General features: G+C 43.6%; 1 protein-coding gene across 3 annotated transcripts in view; it reads right to left on the bottom strand.

The window, feature by feature from the left end:
- Positions 1 to 15,192, bottom strand: part of STXBP5L (syntaxin binding protein 5L) — a 98,946-nt gene that overhangs the window by 26,178 nt on the left and 57,576 nt on the right. For all 3 annotated transcript variants that reach the window (XM_066615869.1, XM_066615868.1, XM_066615870.1), the window contains exon 14: positions 7,009 to 7,049. In XM_066615869.1, the coding sequence (XP_066471966.1) occupies positions 7,009 to 7,049 (41 nt within the window). The remainder of the gene's footprint in view (positions 1 to 7,008; positions 7,050 to 15,192) is intronic.

Below are 15,192 nucleotides of genomic sequence, written 5' to 3' on the forward strand. Positions count from 1 at the left end.
CCCTGGCCTTCCTTCAGGGCTTTTCTGCGCTTAGAAATTTCTCAGAACACATTCTTAATGGATTTAGACATATCATGCCCCTCATGTGCCACCTGAGGATGATAGCCTCCCAATCTTGGGTTCTTTTACCTTCTTCTTTGCTGCCCCTAGGATGGAAAGTTTGTCAAAACATGAAAAAGTAGTTCTGAAGGAGGATTCTCTTGATCATGACTGTCTAAGAATATTCTGTAGGCCTACAGAATGCTTGGATCAGCAGCCAGAATACTGTTGACTCTACATTGGTAACTTTATTTTGCCAAGGGAGTTAGTTAAAGGAGGAAACAATGAAGTTAGATTGGAGAATCCCAAGAACATTGTTTTAACTCCCAAGAGACTAGAAAGCCAGTGAAGTTGTTTGTTTCTTAAGCAAAGTCTCACCAAAAAATTTTCTGCCCAAACAAAGCAGCAGGAAATTTCTTGCAGTAGTAAGAAAGAAGTGGCCATTTTTTTTTTAAAGTACAGTTTTATCTTTCAATAGGCAGCTGAGGGGGGAAGTTTTCATGGAGCACATGAAATCCAGGAATTGAGAAGAAGCACCTATTACTCATGATGCTTTGGAGAGGAAGAAAGTTGCCAGGGAAACCAGAACCAGATCAGTCTAGCAGTATGATGATCAACCAAATGTGGAAAATTCAGAGCCTAATGCAGCAGGGATTAGTGAAAACATCTTGTGGATGGGCAAACTATAGTCAGGCAGCTCTGAATTGCCCTATAGCAGAAAAGGCTTGAGGAAAAAAGCCACTAGATTAAAAAAGCTACTAGCCACTAGCAGCATGGCCAGGCTTGCTGTTGGCTAAGAGCTTGGTTCACGCTGGCATAAATGAGGTTAGTATACCCCAATTGCATGTTGAAATCTGCTTGTGTGACTTTAAAAATGTGCGTATTGATCTCAAACAGGAAAATGGTTTTAGTAATGTATGTACTGTTCAACACTCCTGCAGGAGGAAATCTGAACCCTGGGACCAGATACACTCCCCCCCCCCAAAAAAAAAACCAACAGAAATAACTGTCTCCTCAGGGAGTGTTTGATAATCCTCTGCAGTGAAGGTTTCTCCATGGTCCTGTAAGACAGCTCTAAGCAGTCCCTGAGCCACCCAGACAAAGCAGCAATCAATACCTTTGATGCCATGAGCCAAGAGCTCTCACTAAACTAGCCAAAGTAATGCCATTTTAACATCAGTTCTGACTATGACCTTAAAGATGCTTGTTAGCAAGAAGCTACAAGCCACCCCTTACCCAGTGTTGTCCTAGAGATAGCTGGGCCTCAAGAGTCAGTCTGCAACAACAATACCTCAGAGCAAGGGCAACCTGTGTCAAAGTGCCTGTGGTCTCTCATCTTTCCAGTATGGTCCAGCTCACTATGGTAAAGGGTGGAGGGATAGGCCAGTGGGTGGGTGACTGGGCAGTTAAAGTGGAAAGTTACTGGACCCTTATCCCCTTAGCTTTGCTAGCCACACCTATGAATTGAAATGAGTACAGAAAGCTAGCTGAGTCTAGCTACACTTGTGCATGATCTGAGGCAACTGGCCTCCTTGCTGCCTTGCTTTGGTACCAGCAATAAACAAGCTGTTTTCTGCTATACCTTCCCTCAGAGTGTTAAACTGAGATGTAGCACTCCAGGTAATGAACCTCTAGCTGCCTTTGTGAGTTCAAGGGCAAAACCTTTTCCCCAAGGATACCTCACAGAAAGATGCAAACAAGGCTTTCAACTTAATAGCTGTGATCTTACATAAATGGAATCTGAAGCTCTTCCTGGCATCCAAGCTACGCCAATTATTTTCCTGAAGACATAGAGGATGAAAACAGAAAGGAGGAGGAATAATTGCTTAGAACCTGTGGAATACTGATTTGTCTTAGGCATGGGCTCAGTCAGTGGCAGTCCTGGCTAATGTGGCACCTAAAGGCATGTCTGGAGGCGCTGCCCCCATTCTAAGGCTTCCGGTTTTTGGTCAAAAACTGGATGTTTTAAGACCCTCCAGAGGTCTTAGAAGGCCTACCAAGGACCTTTAAACGTCACTTCTGGTTTTTGGCCAAAAATGGAGCACAGTTTCTCCAGCCCTCTGAATGCCTCCAGCAGGAGGCAGTGGGCATAGGTGGCCCTTGGGGAAGCACAGCTGGGGTGCTGCTCCCCCGCCATGCCACCTGGGGTCACTTGTACCCATGGACCTCCATAGCCATGCCACTGGGTTCAGTCTAAACATCGCTCTTTCAATCTGGAAAATTCACAGTTCCAGGATGGAAGATAGCACTTCAAGGCTGGTGTTAAGGGTCAGTAATGTATGAGGATTCATGGGCCTTTGAAGCTCCCGCCCCAACCAAGCAAATCATGTTGTCACTGCCTTCTCCTGCTCACTGCCTTCTCCTGCTCTCCCTATCCACAAGTGGGCCCCTGTGATATTTCCATTGGTTGTTACCTCTCCAGGCAGCTTTGGCTGGATGCTCCTCCATCAGCTCCACTTTACTGTCCCAGATGGCTGGGAAGGAACATAAAAAAGAGGTGTTTGGGCACTCCCATCTCAGTACCCTGCTTCCCTTTGGTTTCTTGGTTGGCAAGGAAAGCAACGGGATGCTCCTGTCTCAAGACTGAAACAGGAACAGCCACACCATGTCCTTTTTACCTTTCTGGCAGGACTTGGGAGGAGGGCAGCATTGAGTTTTGCTTGAGGCCCCCAAGCCCTGGCACAGGGGGCCACTTTAGTTTACTTACTACAGTTTTATTGCACCCTTCCTAAGGATCTCAGGTACATGGTTCTCCCCATTTAATCTTCACATGTAACTATCTAGCCCACTTCAAAATGAATTTTCCAGGTGGCGCCATAGGCCCTATAAATAGACTTGTATTGGTGGCAAGCACCTCATCTGTCTAACCAACCTGTTTCAGCCATCCTACTTGGCCTCTAGACCATCAGTTGAAATCCACTCTGATAGACTTAAAATGTTGGACAATGACCTGTAAAATCAGGGTTCATATTCTCATTTAGGGAAGAATTAAATACCAATAAAACAGATGGGCTGAGGATTTACCATCAGCTCTCAAGACATCTGATTTTAACATGATGTTCCATTTTAACATGATGAGCGTTTTCAACAAAGCCAGAACAAGCATCTTCTTGTCCAGAGGTCACACTCATGATAACTTCTGCCTTCTGTTCCCTAATCTCCCTCAGATTTGGCAATCTGACCAAGAGGAGAGAAGGTTTAAAGACAACTCTTAGACAAAAGAAAACCTCTTCGTAAATCTTCAAGCATCCTTCTGGTCTATTGAAGGGAACCTCAACACAAATTTTTGCACTAGCTTGTTCCCTGAGGTTGCAAAGACATCTACAACAGGTGAATCAAAGCAGAGTACAATCTCCCAAAAGATCTGTAGAGAGATTAGCCGTTCTAAATTCTGAATGACTTTCCTGCTCAATTAATTGGCCACAGTATCTGGCAGTTATGCTGGATCCTGACCCTGTTCCCGAACAGCTAAAGGCTGCTCTGGTCTACTCGGATTTGCGCCACCTCCTGAGGTGAGTAGACCCTCTGGGGTCAGTGCAGCTCGACACAGGGTAAAGGGAGAGTTTTCCCCGTGCCTTGGGTTGCACCGATTCTGGTCCCTTGTGTCTGTTTTTTAAAATGTGAGCCCTTTGAGACAGAAAGCAGCCCATTGGCCTGTCTGCTCCAGTGCAAGTTAGGATTGCGCCCTTAGTCCACTTAAGGCAGCTGCTCCTGCAGCTGAGAAAGTGTGTTCACATATAGCCTTGGAGTGTGCAGTTTGCCATGGGAATTGGGAAGGGAGAATGAGATGAGAAAATAGAGGATCAGTGAGCCTCCCAGAGACATTAAACAAGTCTGTGGCTCGACTGGGATTTGAAAAAGCTACACATCCAACTAGGTATTAAGGTAAAAATAATAATAAAGGAATGCTTCTAACAGTTGCAAAATGCACCTCTCTCACCAAACCAAACCAAACTTCACACTTCAAACTTTGGATTAAGGGCCAAAGCTTGCAGCTCAAAGTAGTGCAACCTCTGAGCACGCTTGGATTTCAGCAGTTCCATCCATGAAATACCTCTGGACTAGAGTAAGAGGGGAGAGACATCTTGAAGTTTCAACAGGAAAAAAAAATTATTTTGGATAATGTATATCCTCTTTTTCACTTATGCAAGAGCACATGGAGACTAACAAAATACTATTAAAAATCAAATTTAAAAACATTTATTTATAATATTTATTTGCTCCTTTTAGACAAAGCATTATCTAAAAGGTTCACATAGTATAGGAACAAGCTGGTTCCCTGTCTCAAAGGGCCCACATTTTAAAAAATAGACACATTGGAGACAACAGAGGAAGGAAAGGGCAGTGGAAGCCAGAATAAACTGGGGAAGAATATGTGGTTATTTCATGTTTGTGTACTTAAGCTTAGTTACAGTATGATGTGAGGATTTTCTGGATAATCATTCTCCACGAGAGGGAGCTTGATGGAATTATCTGCCTTATAGTTTAAGTTGAGTGAATATTCCTGCAACTATCCACTAGAGTAGTGGTTCTCAAACTTTTTAGCACTGAGACCCGCTTCTTAAAATGACACTCTATCTGAACCCACCTAGCTTTACAAGACTTTAAAAAAGGTGATCTAGAAGGAAATATTTTTGTTTACTTATAAGTAATATTTATTTTTTATTTTTAAAAAGACAAAAAAACTCAATCAATTTCTTGCAATGAGGTCCTAATGAATAGCCTCAAGGCTTGAGGGGCTTAGTTATGTGATCCAGTTAGTTATGTGACCCAGCATGCACCTGTGCCCAATACCTGTCATTGACAGACTTGGAAAAACATACACCAGAAAAAAGATAAACATTTATCCCCTATATTTACATAAGATTGCCAACTGCAGGAACTCAGCTATTTGGAGGGCAATTAGCAACTATCAGATTTTGATTAGCCTCAGGGTTTCAGGAAGTTAGTTAGCTGATCATTCCATCATCTGTGTTTCCATTGGAGGCTCTGTAGGACTCACCAGAAATCAGGTCACAACTGACGAAGTGGGTCCCAACTCACAGTTTGAGAAATGCCGCACTAGAGATTTTGAAAAGTTTTTCACTGTAACACTGGTATTACAAAAATATTAAACAGAAGCAGCAATGCTATTTTTAATCGCAGTCATAATTTTTTAAGATGCAATTGTACTGACATTAAGAATCTACTGATTGTTGGCGCATGAGAGGAATATTGAACAAAGTGAACTACTGAAGTTTGTGCATGCATCTGTCTGTCTGCCTGTGATTGTGCGTGTAAGACTCATAAATTAGTCTGCAAGCCACCATTTTTTACCTTGTTCTGCTTCCCCAAGCCACCATTTCACACTGATAGCTCCCAAGTCCCAGGCAAGAAAGGAGCTCCCTGAAGCTTAGTATCTTCCCATCCCAGTTTTATATGACTAAGGCTGCAATTCTAACCACACTTTCCTGAGAGTAAGCCCCACTGAACAAAATATAACTTACTTCTGAGTAGACCTGGTTAGGATTGTTCCCTAAGCTGATACCTTTTACAGACCATAAAAACACTAATTCATCCCATTTCTCTAACCCCCTTGGTATCTTTTATAATGCAATCATAAGTTCATTTATACAGTTCAGACATGTCACATGATAACCTGACCCCCATTTACAGGATGCCTGTACCTTTAACAATTGGGCAGGGAAAAGAAATGTTGAAAGGTTGGCCATCTTTGGCTTTAGATAACAAAATAATTTCAAGTGGTAAATTAACAGGGCTCTGAAATATGTGGCTCTGTACTTACAATGTGCACACTTGCATTGGCCTCCCTACCCCCAAATGCTGGGTGATACATCTGCCAGCACAGCCTAAATTGGCACACACTCACTAGCCCACATGCCATTCCAGACCACTTTAAAATGGCATTTAATTCACATGTTTAAGGATGGTTCAGATGAACTGCCCCTATGTGATTACATGGCAGCAGACTCTGTTGCTGATTAATCACTTTGAATGTGCAAACAAATTAGAAGTGGAAGCATCTTAAGTGGCTATCCTAGGATCAGAATGTCCAATCACATGAATAAGACTTTAGTGTTATAACTTTTTCATCACTAGAACATTAAAGTTCAGTTACTGTTTTAGTGTCTTCTCAGAAACACATTTTCGCTGGGCTGTTCCAATAGCCTCCATACTATTTTCTCCAGTCCAGAACATTTTGGAGAAAATAGTGGGGTGTGTGCATGTGTGTTCTTCATTTTCAAGGCTATCCCCTATGAAAATCTGAGATTTTTTGGTTGAGAGGGTTACCAGCAGGACAGACAGGTTTTTTTTCTTCTCTTTATTGAAGTATTTCTGCTTCTGAAAGCTGCGACAATAGTGGAGAAAGCACCAATAATCTGCTGGACACCTAGCTGCTACCAGGTACCATCTTCTATCCAGTGGTTTATTTCCATCAAGTGACTACATGATGTTTACATGATGACTACATGAAGTGGTACATGATGTTTCAGTGCACTCTGGGATGGAAAATGGCAAAGAGCAGCAGCCAGATGCCCAGCAGGGAAGCAGTGATTTCACAAATGCTGCTGCTCCTTTCAGAAGTAGCAGTCTTTCAAGTGTTAAGAAAAATGCCCACCACCATTACCACAAAATCCCAACTCCCCTAAAATCAGCCAGCAATTTTGTTCATTTTTGGAAGGTTATTTCCAACTTAGAAATATTTCCAAAACTGGAAATAGTTCCTAAAAATTGGCATAAATACTGGCCAAAAAGAAACAAACAGGCAGTGCTACTTTTCAATCTCACCTTTTTCATTTGTATTGCATGCTGTGCTACCAAAATATACACATCAGGAATTAAGGCTTATTACTTCATTTACAGAAAACATACTTGTATCAGTTTCAACAGTTGCAATTAATTCCCTGTCTTTCAAATCTATAACATACTACAAAGTTAATTATGTAAGGATTATGTCTAGGAACTTACTGGCAGAAGCATCCCAAAATTTTACTGATCCATCTGCATGACTTTAAAAGAAAAGATTGAAAGTCTTGTTAAAACAAGGTATTTTACATAAAGACATCAAGCCAGCTCATCAGTTAAAAGAATATATGATCAATAACACAATAAAATCACAGAAAAAGCCAAATTAAAAACAGAAGCAAGATGTTAAAATCACAAAAGGGAGAAAAAGGAACTAAACCAAACATGGTGAAACGAAAAAGGGCCAATTAGGTTTCCTGAAGCAAACCTGGACGATGAAACTGAACAGACCCTATCCCACATCCTGGCTAATGGGACCTCCAATAGCAACAGGGTAAAAAGCAGAGCGTTTGATAATGACTGCAGTGAGAAGACAAGCATGTGGGAAGACGCCTTCCTTCAAGTATCATGGTCTCAGTTTTTAGAATTAATAACCAGGACTCTGAATTGTTCTCAGAAACAAATTGGTATCCAGTACATATTAATATTGGAGTTAATATGCTCTGAAAAACAGGCCTGAGACAAAACCCTGCCAGACACATTTTGCGTTAGCTGAAGTTCCTGAACATGTTTCTGAGGCAACCCCTTGAAGAGGGTGGCGGTCAAGCCTGGATGCTACCAGAGAATGTGTGACAATAGCCAGACTTGCTTTTTCCAGACAAAAATTAGCTGGCACACAAGGTACAGGACCAACCCCAACCTGTGAACCCAATTTTTCAAGAAGAGTACAACTCCATCCAAAACAGGTTTCACACTTAACCCTGGATTGGCTCTCCTACTGCCCAACTGCCTTTCCAGATCAAGTCTCACTTTATTAGCACACATCTAGTTCATTATTGTACCAAGACATCAGTTGAAAACCTCCACAGCTGACCTAGAGACACAGCATTAGGTATCCCCAGATCTTCCAGCAGTTTCTCACAGACAATAAATAGTATCTATCTGGCAACATGATGGAACTCTGTGGGATCCCATATGACAGTGGTTCCCAACTGTGCATTGTGACATCGTGGGGTGTTGCGGGATGTTGTGGGATGCCTGCCACCTGGCAGGGAGACTGAACCACTCCAAACAGAAGTTGGAGGCTCACATGGCAGGAAGAGCTCCAGCACACAATTTTCACATGCTGGGAAAAGTTCTTCCACCTGCCCTTGCTCTCTTACTTCTGTTTGTAGTGGCATTCCAGGTCTCTGAACTCAAAAGTATCTGGTGATGACATCATTGCCAGTGACTTCCAGGAGCTGTGCACTGCATTCACAGCATGTGGGGTGCATTGCAGGACCTGACAGTTTGGGAACCCCTGCCATATGACAATGGCCAAGCATCATCTTCTAGGACCTATCCTCCATACAGGATCAGAACCAGCATAAAACAGTTCCCTCTGCTGTTGGAATCCAATTAATGCTGCTTTATAAAACTCTTACAACTTTCCTTTAAAATAGATTGTATCTCACTCTCTCTCTCAGGGAAGTGATCACAAACTCCACCACTCAATAAGTCTGGCTGCCTTGATCTGCCAGGAACAGTAAGGGTTGAGCAGGTAAGTGGTCAGCTTTGTGGATACGTTCCTGTCTATTTGCTGCACTCATGCTGAACAAGCTGAAACATGTCTATTCAAATAGGACAAACAGATGCAAGGGCATATTCAAAGAACTGCTCTAAAGAGAATTCTACACTGGAACACATGTTAATGACTACCAGGAAAATGCAAACTGGTCATAACAGGTCACCAAGAACTCTTCCTCACCATCCTTGAGGGGCAAGGTATAACAACCTTTCACCACCCCAAATACAGTGCCAAACCCAAACATAATCATATTGGGGAAGAACAAGTTGCTTACTTATAACTGAAGTTCTTCAAACAGTCGTCTGTGCAGTCAAACTAATGAGTTGTGTGCCTCTACAGAGCTACCTTTGGAAAGTTCAGGCCAAGATTTTGGTGGTAGTCAAGCCTCCCATTCAAGACAAGAACCTGCCACAGTGCATACTTATTATATAACCAGCATCTTTCTGCTCAGTTCAGAAATTAGGACTTAATCAGAGGGGAAGGATGTGTGGGTTGCGTGATTGCACAGATGAGCACTGAATGAAGTTATAGCTAAGCAACCTGCTTTTTTTTTTCTTTATGGTCTCTGTAGATTCACATTAATTAATGGGCTGGGCTTTCCTGGAGGAGGGTCAGAATTTTCGTGCTGCATAGTCCTCCAAACATGACATCAGCTCTCAAGCTGTTGAACCCAAGGACAGTGTTCTATGAATGTATTGTTCTTCCAGAAACAGACCTCTTGTCATACCAAGACAAAGTTGCCATAGCCCCTGTAAAGTAAGTATTGAATCCAAAGGATTGAAAAAGGTGAGCTAACTTAGGGCTAAACACTCTCCGCGCTGGTGCTGGGTGTTGCAACATGACATAAGGCACATCTGCAGCACCTGGAAAGGAGTAGCCACTGGCACTGGGCCAGAGCCAGTTAGTGCCGAGCTTCAGCACCACCTGGAGGGCTGGCTTGTACCCCAGCAGCACCAGCCAGTGGTAAGTAGCTTCAGGGCAGAGGGAGATGGGGTGTGAGCAGAATGGGACAGGGGAGGGGGGTAGGACTGGACGAACTCTGCTCCACTGAATTCTGAACTTCATGTTGGGCCAGAAAGCCCATCACAGAGTCTCTCCAGTCTGTGCCAGCAATATAGCTGGAGCAGACTTGAGAAGCCCCAATTCGGGGCTTGAGGCTTTCCCCTGGGGAAGGGGACAAAAGAGGCCAGTGGCTTCGGTGGTGCTGCTGGATGCAGCGGTAACTGTTTCAGTGCCTCTACATTCAGCGGAGCCGCTGGCTTTAGGATTGGGCTATTATACACTATGAAAAGACATGAAACAAGCCAGTGCAAAAAGCAGTTTTACACCTTCTTTCCTTTTTGTGGCACTGCACAGCAGATGAACATGACTTTGTCCCTTTTGAATATGTGTTTTTGCAGAATATGATTTTCTTGTTGAGGTATCAGATGGAGGAAAAGAAAAAATGGATGGAGGATTTGCCCTGATCCAGATCCAGAAAGGAAGTTAAATGAACTATTATTCAGCTAGGTACAGAAGGGTGAACCAAGTTACAGAGGCCAAGAAGGAATAATCAGGATTGCATCAATCTGGCTCTGTTGCATTTTGTTCAAAACTAGCTTTTGTTCAAAGCTATGAGTGGTATAAGGAAGAACAGGTACAATAATGGCCCATTCCACGCAAAGTGAAAAGAGTGAGGAAGTTCCTATACATATTGTGACTAACAGGCTAAGGCTTTCATGGCTAGACCACGGCAGCTAGCCCCCAAAACTGTTAAGATTCAATACACATATTGTGCCTGATACAGTCAAATTATAATACAGTAATAAGTACAGTTCAATTGTCCTTACAATACATAGTACAGTATACTTCACATTGACCTTAAGCATGAAGAACGGTTCTCCGGTGTTCTTCATAGTTGGAACCACCAAGAAGTGATTATAGAGTAGAAATGATCTTGTCAAAGTATGGGTTCTGCTCAGAGCATCTGACAGTGTTCAGTTCATTCATGGTAACAGAAAAGCATCTCATGAGGCCTATGACATGCCTTGGATCCCTGCTGCATTGAGTGAGCCTTACATGCCTAAGAGTGCAATCCTAACCAACTTTCTAGCAGTGGCATAACTGTGTCAGTGGGGCACATGGGGCAGTTGCATCCTGCAGTTGGGGGGCAGTCACAGAGGCCTCCTCAAGGTACGGCAATGTTTGTTCCCTTATCTCAGAGTTGCATTGCCCTTACCTTGGTGCTGGAAAGTTGGTTAGGATTGTGCCCTAAGGCTCACTGTGAACTTTTATGGAAGCAGCAGGTGATGGCATCATCACCACATGCCTCCAAAGCACAGCCGAGTGACAGATCACAGCAGATCCATCAACCAGCATTGATGGCAGCTGGGAACTCATACCAGTCCTCACAAGGAGCTGCTCTGGAGGGTGTGGAGAAAGCACAGAAATGAGAGAAGAAAAAGAAGGAGAGTCATCAGGAGAGACTAGGCAAAGGAGAAGCCAAAATAGAAGAAGGAAAGACAGAAGAAACTGTCGGTGACTAAAGCTGGACACAAACAGGAGATGGAAAGAGAGGAAGGGATGACTGGGGAGAAGACAGGAAGACAGCAGACCAGAAAGAGACCAAACAGAGATAAAGAGGAAGGTGAAGGAAACAGATGGGGGGGGGGGAAGGAAGGCAGCTATTTACTCCTGGGAAAACAGCTAGAGGCATCAAGCTGCCTGAGGCAGACACCAGCCAGAAGTGGCTTACAGGCAGAAGGACCAAGGGATTCTTCTTTGTATCCTCAAAGCATCCTTGAGCATCCTCAAAGGCTACAGCTGAAGAGGATGTGGAAGATCCTAGGAGCCTGGCCAACTAGAGGCTAAGGTTTTCTTGCAATTCCCCAGGACCCTCCTAGAGACCCAGAGCCTCCAGCTAGGCAAACTAGAAACTGCTGGCCTGAGGGCCAAAATTTATGTTTGCCTCCCAGTTTGGTTGCATTAAATATATGAGGACTACCCATTTTTTCTTCCTGTAACAGGGTGAAAAATGTCCTTCCCACAGCCTGAGAATGTAGACTTGTCCCCATGGGACAAGGGGAGGAAGTATGCCACAGGGCATTTAACACCTTGCAGCACTGCAAATAGGCACACTTGACTGGGAGGCTACAACAGCAGAGGATCACTCAAATGGGCCACTCATTGGGCTAACACTGTGCACCTACTGCAGCAGCCTGCCCAGCTAGCCACATTCACATGCACTCTGCGCCCTTTGTTTTTTCGCTATGACTTATCAGCATGTGCCTCCCCCTGTCTCCTGCCACTGTATGCTCACTGACCGATGGCGGCAGATAACAGGAGGCTTATGACCCAGAGCAGTATCCCTCCCTTAGAGCTCAAGGAGTCACAGTGTAAGAACGCTGCATACCCTGAGAGGATCCACCCCTTGCAAAGTCCCATCCTGAGGCCAGCTGAGACAACTAGGCCAGCTGAGACAACTAGTATGGGATGAAAAGATCTCTGTCTGCTAACAAAGCAACAACAAGTGTGATTCTGTCAAAGTTTTTATTAAAGTGTGCAAGTAATAGAACAACTTCTGAAAAAGAAGCACACAAGTGGTATTGCCAACCATCTCCCAGCAGGACTGTTATGCCATTGCAAATTATCCAACAGGTGCCAATGAGGTCTGGATGTACCAGTGGCTTCACTGTCACTCATAGGGTTTGCAAAGCCACAGGGGCTTGACTGGAACAAGTGGGTTAGCAACAGAAGCTGGGCTCACACTGGTTACTGCAGGCAAGCAGACTGTCGGCTTCCCTTTGGATCTGCATGGTGTCTTCACCGGGATTAAATACAAAGGACTTGACAACACCATCAGTCACACTTGCTCTCTGGCTTGAGATGCATTCTTGAGGTTTGTGAAAAATATCGGTGCGAGCAGAGTGTACATACAGTGGTACCCTGTTGGTGGAAGCACATTGTGGCATGGAATGCTATTTGCCCCTCTCCTGGGGGAGTTGCAGCGGAACTCTGAGAAAAATATCAATTCCACCCCAAGTTGCAATGGTGCAGTCCTGAAAAACAAAATGAATTCAGATGAGTGTTTGGCCTGCAGTACTAATGGTTGGGGTCTGTGGCATTCACTAGAGGAGTGCAGACACTCCCTACTCTTAGCTGATGCAAAAGGGATGCTTAGGCAACACAGATTATAGCAAGGATGATGCAGTATCAATGAGTGGTAGCATAGGATTCCCTCTCCTCCCTTGCTTACCTGTGTGGGGTAAACAGCTTCCTCTGTTCAGTCTCCAATTGGATACCAGTCTGTGGTGTCCTCCTGGGGCAGAATACCTGCAATAAGAATTCTGAGAAGACAAGTGTTTAAAAAAACATTTTGCCATACATGTTGTTAGGGACAAGAAGTTGTTTCTGCAAAGTGATCCCTTGTACACACAAGTGCTCTTTCATCATAGCTCCCACAATCAGAGTTTATCCTACTGTGCTATAAGTGTGAATGACCAAAGGCCAGAGAGGTATAGCCCTGTGCCACAAGTTTTATAATCTGAGCTGTAGTCTCCCAGGTAGGGATTTACCTATAATGGGGTTAGTATGCTGTGACTGGCTGCCAAATGTAGTCTATGTCCAATGCTCTGTAGGGCAGAGGTAGCTGAAGTTGCTATTTTCTGTGTTTTTCCCCTTCCCATTCACTAGGGGTTCACTATGGGTTTTCTCCTTCCTGTTCTAGTTCTGCCATTGGTATAGGTTTTTTTTTCTCCAGGCATTGGGGGTGTTTCCATCCTGTGAGGGGTGCTTCAGACATGGCATATGTTGACTCCTCCTTGTCCCACCCCGATGTCCTCTGTATATGGGCCTCTCCTCCAGTGGAGTTGCACCAGTGTCTGAGTTACATCAGTGAGGTGTTGTGCTGGTGTCATAGGCATGAATGCAGCTGGGCAGATTTCTGCACCAGCAGAGCTATCATGCTGGCATATGTGGATATATGCTGGTTTATGTATAGGACTGGACTGTTAATATCACCCAGTGACCAGTCTGGAGGAGGGGAATGCAAGAACCACCATCTATCTGACGGGCTTTAATGAATGAGTTTGGGAACCATAAAATAATGGAAATAAAAACCTGTTGAGAAGGATAAACAAGTTCAATTGCATCTTTGCTGAGTAGTATGTGAACTTCGCCTATCAGCAGCAGGAGAATGATGTGATAGGGAAGGTCTTGAAGGGAAGACAAGAATCAGACTAGAGGTTGCAATACCTCACAGTAGTGAGACCCATGAATCAGTGGTGATGGATTTCTATGTTGATAGAGGTCTGGAAGCCAAGTGGAATAATCAAAACCCTTTTTAGAGGTGTATGCCCTCAGGTCTTCTTTGACTCACAGCAAGACTTGGAGATCGTTCCATGAGGAAAGGATGAGAAATGAGGTTTGGCCTTCTGAAAAGGCACTCTGGGAGCAATCCCAAAAAGAATCTCATGTACTGCTGCAAAGAACATTACCACCATCTTCTCTTAGAACATTCAAAGAGTGGGAGGATGTGCCAAGGATTTTGCTTCTGCATCTTCTCTAAGATGCCATCTGTATCCTTACTGAAGAGACCTTCTTCTCTTGATCACACAGCCACTTTTAAATGATTGTGCTTCCACATTTGGAACTCAAGAATAAGCCAAGGAACATTAAAACAAATTCGCTCCAAGTTTGGAGTGATTCATTTCACTTCCTTACCAGTTGCTCAAGGTCAAGTGCTAACATCTTTTTCTTAATTTGAATCTCGGACAGTGGCTTCTCCTTTTTATTTACGGGTTTAGCCTCTAAAATACATCCGTTTTTACTCTCAGAATTATATTAGTCTTCTTTAGGACTTAAAGGCATTGGGGGAAAATATCTGGGGGCTGAAATTTCTGCATCTCAGTGGAATGGTCTTTGGCATAGAAAACCATTCAGTTCCATTTTTGCCTAGATTAGACAATATATCCTTAAATCAATCCATACATAGTACCTTTCCTAGGTAAAGTCAAGTTATGCAAACTAATTTCAGGTGGGTCTCCATTCATTTCAATATTTTATTTTTAATGTATTAGACTTGATGCTATCATAGTATGTGACTGTAACTGGGGAAATGTTACAGCTCTGTACTTTTAACAAGGTACTATGTATAAACTTTTACCATTGACAGTAAATGGAGCTTATTTCTAGGTAAGTGTGGGTAGGATAGCAGTTGTTAAAAATTTCCTGCTTGACAATGTCACTTCTGGTCATGACATGACAGAGTCTTTTTCTAAAAACTTGGTCCTGGTGCTAAAGTTTGAGAACCACTGGTATAAACAGTTGTCTGGCAGCAATGGAAGCAGGGAGTTGTCCTGAGGTAAGCTGCTTATATTGGTGCTGCATTTGTTTTGGAAGGTTTTTAAAAGCACAGATGCTACTCTGACAGTTTTTGTCCTTTTTTTTTTTAAGCGATTCAATGCAATATTCAATTCTGTTGCTTTAAGGGGGAATGGCACACAATACTACATAAGAACCTTGTTAATGTCTCCAAAAACAGTGGCATGGCTCAGATTCTTTTCTCCCTTTGAAACAGGCTCCAGGGTAAGGTTCAGCTCCTCCTCACAAGCCCCTTTCCCTAAGTTTTATTCCCCCCCCCC

The sequence above is a fragment of the Tiliqua scincoides genome, chromosome 2 (assembly GCF_035046505.1).
Source record: "Tiliqua scincoides isolate rTilSci1 chromosome 2, rTilSci1.hap2, whole genome shotgun sequence".
Taxonomy (NCBI): domain Eukaryota; kingdom Metazoa; phylum Chordata; class Lepidosauria; order Squamata; family Scincidae; genus Tiliqua; species Tiliqua scincoides.